Source organism: Astatotilapia calliptera, chromosome 3, assembly GCF_900246225.1.
Source record: "Astatotilapia calliptera chromosome 3, fAstCal1.2, whole genome shotgun sequence".
In the NCBI taxonomy this organism is placed as follows: Eukaryota; Metazoa; Chordata; class Actinopteri; order Cichliformes; family Cichlidae; genus Astatotilapia; species Astatotilapia calliptera.
Window position 1 is genome coordinate 50,594,467 of NC_039304.1, and position 6,435 is coordinate 50,600,901.

The 6,435-nt window shown below is 42.8% G+C and overlaps 1 protein-coding gene across 1 annotated transcript; it reads left to right on the top strand.

Moving 5' to 3' along the window:
- The first annotated feature begins 3,090 nt into the window (after positions 1 to 3,090).
- On the top strand, positions 3,091 to 3,700 carry LOC113015588 (transcription factor Adf-1-like). Its single transcript, XM_026157615.1, has 2 exons — positions 3,091 to 3,287; positions 3,429 to 3,700. The coding sequence occupies exons 1-2, from the start codon at positions 3,158 to 3,160 to the stop codon at positions 3,698 to 3,700; spliced, it is 402 nt and encodes a 133-aa protein (XP_026013400.1). The 5' UTR covers positions 3,091 to 3,157.
- The last annotated feature ends 2,735 nt before the right edge of the window (positions 3,701 to 6,435 follow it).

Consider the following 6,435-nt stretch of genomic DNA (forward strand, 5'->3'; position numbering starts at 1 on the left):
TACTTCCCAGTGTATTTAGTCCCTGTGTTTCTCTGAGTCGGTGTTGCGTCGTACCCTCAACAAGCTGTGTGTGTTTTGCCTCCGTGTTACCAGTGTTTTTGTTTCCAGCTCTAGTTTCAGTTCAGTATTTCTGCTTCAGTGTTTTAGTCCACCAGCGTTTTTGTTTGTCTTTTGGTGAGTTTAGTTAGTAAGAGGTTTTACAGCAATAAAGCTGCGCTTTAAGTTGAACTTCTGTGTCTGAGTCCTGCATTTTGGATCCACCACTCCTGCTTGCCCACCTGCCACACAGCCAACCATGACAGTATAACATAAATTATTCTGTAGCAATTACACAAGAATATCCAGTAATGTCCCTGCCCACAATTAAACACATTCACTTACCAAAAATCGGGGCATCTGCTGTGGCAAATGGGTGCAAGCCTTTTACCACAAACTTAGTCACTGCTCGGTGACATTCGTCTGTCCTGGCCTGAAAGGAGACGCTACCGGTAGACTGCAGCGAGAACTGCCAGCATCTGAGCCAGCCAGACTCTGTCTGTCTCTCTCATCATGGTCACCTAAATGCACAGTAATGGCAGGTTTTGGAATAAGGCAGATCGCGCTAACATAATATGAACTGTTAGTTGATTATTTACCTGCCGCATTAACGGGAGAGGACGTGCAAACGTTACCGCTGCTGCTGGGTTGAGATTCACGAGTCCGGAGCAGAATTAAAAACACGACATTCATTTAAGGTCATCACGTGTTTTGTGAGCAAATGCTTTTGCATATTCGTAGTGTTTCCTCCCTTAAATGAAATATCTACTTTGCAAGTATTGCAAGATGCCCTGTTGTCATCTGTTCTCGTAAAGTATAACCAAACTTTTGAGTGTTTGAGCCGCTTACGCGCCATGTTTCCTGCCAGGTAAATGATGCTCCGCAACGTGGTGACGTCATTCGGGGCGACTGGAATCGATAAGGGAATCGTTTGCAAAAATGCCAAACAATTCCAAGGAATTGAAACTGTGAGAACCGGTTCTCAACAAGAACCGGGTTTTGATACCCATCCCTACCCTTGACATGTTGTTGGCGGAAAAAGGGGGCATTTGCGCCATGTTTGGTGACTTATGCTGTACCTTCATCCCCAACAACACTGCTCCAGATGGCTCAGTAACTCGAGCTCTGGAACGGCTGAAAACTCTGTCATAAACCATGCATGAACACTCACGAATTGACAACCCGCTGGAGAGCTGGATGACCTCTGTGTTCGGAGAGTGGAAAGGGTTGGTGATGTGTGTAATGCTGTCTGCTGCATCATTTCTAAGGATATTGGTGACTTGTGGTTGTTGTCTCATTCCTTGTGCTGGAGGATTGTTGGAAAAGGCGATCACGAGGGCAGTGGCCCCAATGGCCATGATGCCATTGATGGAGCTGGAAGTAACTGAGTGGGCCGAGGAGTGACACAACAAACGGTGTGGTGACGTCTCTGAGGGAGACGTCAAGAGAGAGAATGTGGAATTAAAGAAATAATTTTATGGCTACAATATATTCAGCATCATTAATGATATAATCTATAGTATTGATACTGCATTAAGATGTTTATTAAAACCTGCTGACTTTACATTAACCTTTTTATTACAGGTACAGCTAAGACCATTTTATAAGCTCAGTCAATTAGAGATCCGGCTCTTTCGGTTCGGCTCACTAAAAAGAGCCGGCTCTTTTGGCTCCGACCGGCTCTTCGGGTTGTTTTATTGCTTTAATTAATTTATTATTAACAATAATATGAAATTATGCACAAAAGGAATTACTAATGTAAAAAAAAGTGGTTTTATTTATATGTTTATATATAAATATATACGGTGGCCCCTAGAGACAAACCACGTACAAACTACAAAACACATTTCTAGCATGAACTGAACTTCCAAAGCAGAGCTACTAGATCACTTAAATTACACAATTGAAAGCATGTGTGTATTGTTTGTGTATTTATACACAGGCACTCGTATATAGTCAAATAATTTAAAAAAAAGTTCATTTACCTGTTACTACCACACACCAAATCCGGTCGTTGGTACTTGCTGGCTTGTGTAGCCACTAGGTAACAAAAGCTCAACACTGCGCCCAGCATCCTGGAGCACTTCTGTTGTGTTTGTACGTGTTTTGAGTTTTTATGTGCTTCTGAGTTTTTACGTGTTTTGGAGTTTTTACGTGTTTTGGAGTTTTTACGTGCTTTGTCTCTAGGGGCCACCGTAAATATACTTTTATTTATTCACTCCACATAAAATGTAATAAATAAATCATATAATACAAAAATCAACTATTCACATTTCACCTTTTAACTATTTAAATTTTCAGCTTTTTCTTTTTAAACAAATTAAAAATGAAACAACACAAAACACTGTAAACCACAACACAATTAAATATAAATTAAAATATGAAAACAAAAAGAAGATGCATATTCTCTGTCATATGGGCCTGCATGAATAAACTTTCTGAGTCCTTTATCATCTGCAACTGAAATTAGTTGTGGATGATTACTATACCTTTCTAATGTGACGTTGTTGTCCCTGGCTCTTTCTCTCTCTCTCTCCCTCCCGCTCTGTTCCTGTGCTACTCAGTGTAACTACCGCCCCTCCCCCCTCTGCTCAGCGTAAAGCACAAGGCTCGCGTGCTGAGTGAAGCAGGAAAAAAAGTGCGAGAGAGAGGGTGAGAGAAAGAAAAAAAAAAAAAAACACGTGACGGCTCGCGATAAGGAGCCGGCTCGCGTCGTTCACTTCAAGGAGTCGGCTCTAACGGTGTGTTCACACCGAACGCGATGGACGCGAATAGAGCGTCAGGTTTACATGTAAAGTCAATGGAAAGGCGCGATGGATGACGCGCGATTGCGGGTCCCGCGAAAATTCGGAAGCAGATTTGCGTCGCGAAAACGCCAAAACGCGTGAAACGCGCGTCAGTGTAGCGCGTCAGGCGCGTTTGACGCGCGAATAAAACCACGCGCGTGAGTTTTTGTGTTGCACTTTGTGCATACGCGCGTTTCGCGTCTACCGCTCGAGTTGGAAAAATCTGAACTCCAGCGTCAAATCGCGCCGTGACAACCAATCAGGAGCCTGGTGACGTGGCTCTGACCTAGGTCAAAGGGGCAGATCCAGCCAAAGCCCTTCATTCTTCATTCAGTATGGAGGAAAAGCTGATCAGCGCCGTGGCTAACCACCCCGAGCTATATGATGCCAGCTCCTATTTCTACCGAGACAGGAATAAAAAGGACCTAGCTTGGAGACACATAAGTGAGGAGATCGGGCAACCTGGTAAGTTCATTCCTTCTTCTTTTAAATTTTCAGACTGACCCGATGAAGCCGTGCAAAAGCTAGCAAGCGCGCCTACTGTCCCGCGATTTTCCCACTGTTGTACAAATACCTTTCCGCTAACCAGATAATGCGTTTATTCAGAGGACATCTGCAGGAGAAAGTGGAAGAGCCTCAGGGACACCTATAATAAGGAGAAGAGGTCAGAGAAGGAGAAGAGGAGTGGGTCTGCAGCAGGATCGGGGAGGAGATGGAAGTTCTTCGCGGTCATGGGGTTTCTGGACCCCTTCCTCACCCCGCGGGAGACCAGCGGTAATATGGTGCGGACCGTGGAGAACTTCTCCCCCGAGGACCAGGGACAGCCCGAAGAGGCAGCAGGGGAGTGTCAGTCAGAAGGTATGTTTACAATTATTTAATGTAGGCAGTTAATTTATGCGTGTTGTCATACAGGAATATATTTTGTTTATTAATAAACAGTATAAAGTAGTCCCGCTGTTCATCCGTCACTGCCTCGCCTTTTCGCTGATTTTTTTTATTGCACCGTACAGCTTTCAACGATGCGCATTGCATTCTGCAGCCCAAATGACAAATCTCCTCCGTGTCGTGTCTCCTGCGCTTGCCAAACTTATCATGTTTGGTTTTGATAACCATCACTTCAAATAGAAAAAAACAGCACAAAAACACTCATAACTATGACCCTCATTCGGAAATAGACACCTGCACCGGGAGCAAAAAAGGCGCACAAAAGTGGCGCCGCAGACGGAGAAAAAGCGCGGCATAATACTGCCACTTAAGTTTTTATATACTCTTATATCTTTCTGGGTCACAAAATAAACTTTTAACATTTTTAGGCGAGAAAGTAGCTGTGTTAAACATAAATATCTGCTCGGTTTTATCAGATAACGCATATTTGCAAAAGTGCTTCGACGTTTTTCGGAGGCATCTGCTACCCACCAGCTCGATAGCTAGTCGGGAGCTCGGAGGGTCACTGAAGCCGCCGGAGAACGCCCAACTCCCTGCACATCATTTCAGATCACCGCGGACTTTCGCTACTCCGGTTAAACGTAATATATAAGTTACTTTAGACAACTAAAAATGTTATTGTTGGCTTTTTTCAGTGTTTATTTGTCGTGAGTAAATCGTGTTTGGCTGAGATTAAAGTTATTAGATTAGATTAGATAAAATAAAAACTTTATTATCCCCCGGGTGGGTTCCTCCGGGATTTTCGCACAGCTGAATAAACGTCAAACAAAAAACTGATTAAACAGAAGTGAGAGACGTTGAGAATTTATGCCAGTGTCCTGTTATATTTTAGACAGCAAGCGAGGCAGACGGCTGAGTTATTTAAACTCCACCGAGACAGCGGTGGACGCTAATCAGAAGCTAGACCGTCCAATTTCACGGCCGTTTACTTCCCGGCCTACCCGACCCTTCTGAGACCCGGCCACGTAGACGCGCGAAGGCCGGGGTCCTCAGGAGGATGCCAGCCATGAATTTGGACACGACCATACTGGCTCATGCAGTGGCAGAAACAAAACTATCAGTACTCTGAGAGAACACAGGGCGGAGTCTGGAGAGATGAAGGTGAGTCTACAGAGTTGTTACTCAAGCTTTCACTGAAGCTTCATGTATCATAACTGATGGAGAAATAATGACTTTTTATTCAGTTTCCTCTTGACTTTTATCTTTTAAGGCTGCAAAGAGAACAACACTTTGGTCAGTGTGCTGATTTTATGTTGCTGAGTCAGTATTCATGTTGCTGCTGACTAAATGCAGAAATATTCAGCATGGAGCAATAACCAATAACGTTATGAGCATCATTCCAATATCTGCTCAGCAAGCCGCAGTTCACAGGTCAGAGAATGGACCACATTTTGTAAGATGATGTTCTGAGCGTTTAATAAACACTGAAAAGAAACCGACTGAGGGTGAGCAGAGCAGGTTTCCACATCTGACAAGACTTTGATAGAGACATTACAGCTTCTGTTGAGAGGAACATTTAAGAGAAGAGTAACCGAGACACGATGACTACAGGTAGATTCGTGTGGTGTGTTGTGTGTGGATGTTGTGTGTGGTGTGTGTGTGTGTGTGTGTAGCTTGAGCTACAATGAACCAAATAACAGCTGATGAGTGGTAACCACTGGGAACGCGTCCTCAGGGTTCGTGTTGTTTTTGGGTAAATGCTTCTTCAGCATAACTGAAGAAGCTGCACTAAAAGATGAGGATGATGTTCAATGGTGGTGGTGACACATACAGGTTAATTATTTCACTGCTTTCTGTTTTAAATCTTCCTTCTGTTAAACTCTTAGCTGTTTTCTTGAGCTTACAGCTTCAACCAACATGAAATCAAGATCATCAAATGTAATGACCTCGACAGGAAATCTGCAGTGAGCCAGATGTGTTTTAATAGTTTAATGAAGAATAATTGTTGCTTCAGGATGTTACAATCAGTCACTGACAGTGCTATTTAAGAGGAAATATCAATCCAACTTTATTTTTTTAGCTCCAGAAATGTGCAGGTGTTCCAAGCATTTCTATCTCTGTAATTGAAATTGATAAGGGATTAATGTTAAAATGAATCTTCATGTGAACCCCTCTCCCCAAATCTAATTGAAGTAGATCACATAAAATGATTGTAAACATGAATTAATTTAATATAGATCGATATAGATATCTATACCGATATATCTATCTATCTCTCCATGTGTGATTCAATTGTTTATATATGATGATAGAAGAGAGAGAGGCGGGCGGCTGGCTTTGGATGATTAAATGTCAACAACCTAATGAATGTGGGGTGGGAGTCAGTATAAATGAGGAGAAGATGGGGTCTCCCTTTTATCTTCTGCCAAGATGACCAATTCTGAATACTGGATCTAAGAGGTTCACAGTTAAAAGTTCCAGCAGAGACGCTAACAGCAGTCAACCTGTAATTGAATAAGCCAAAAATTTCCAAAATCATCTCCTGAGTTTTAAGGTGTTTGTGCTAATTCAGAAGGATTTTTGATCTTACAGCATACTTCCACTATTGATGCCCAGCTGCTTTTTGTTGGTGATTATCATCTACACAGAACAATAAGAAAATAAGAGCACCTTCAGATCTTGACATGCTTCATCCCTCCTCCAGCCTCTCCTCACTACAGATAAGAAC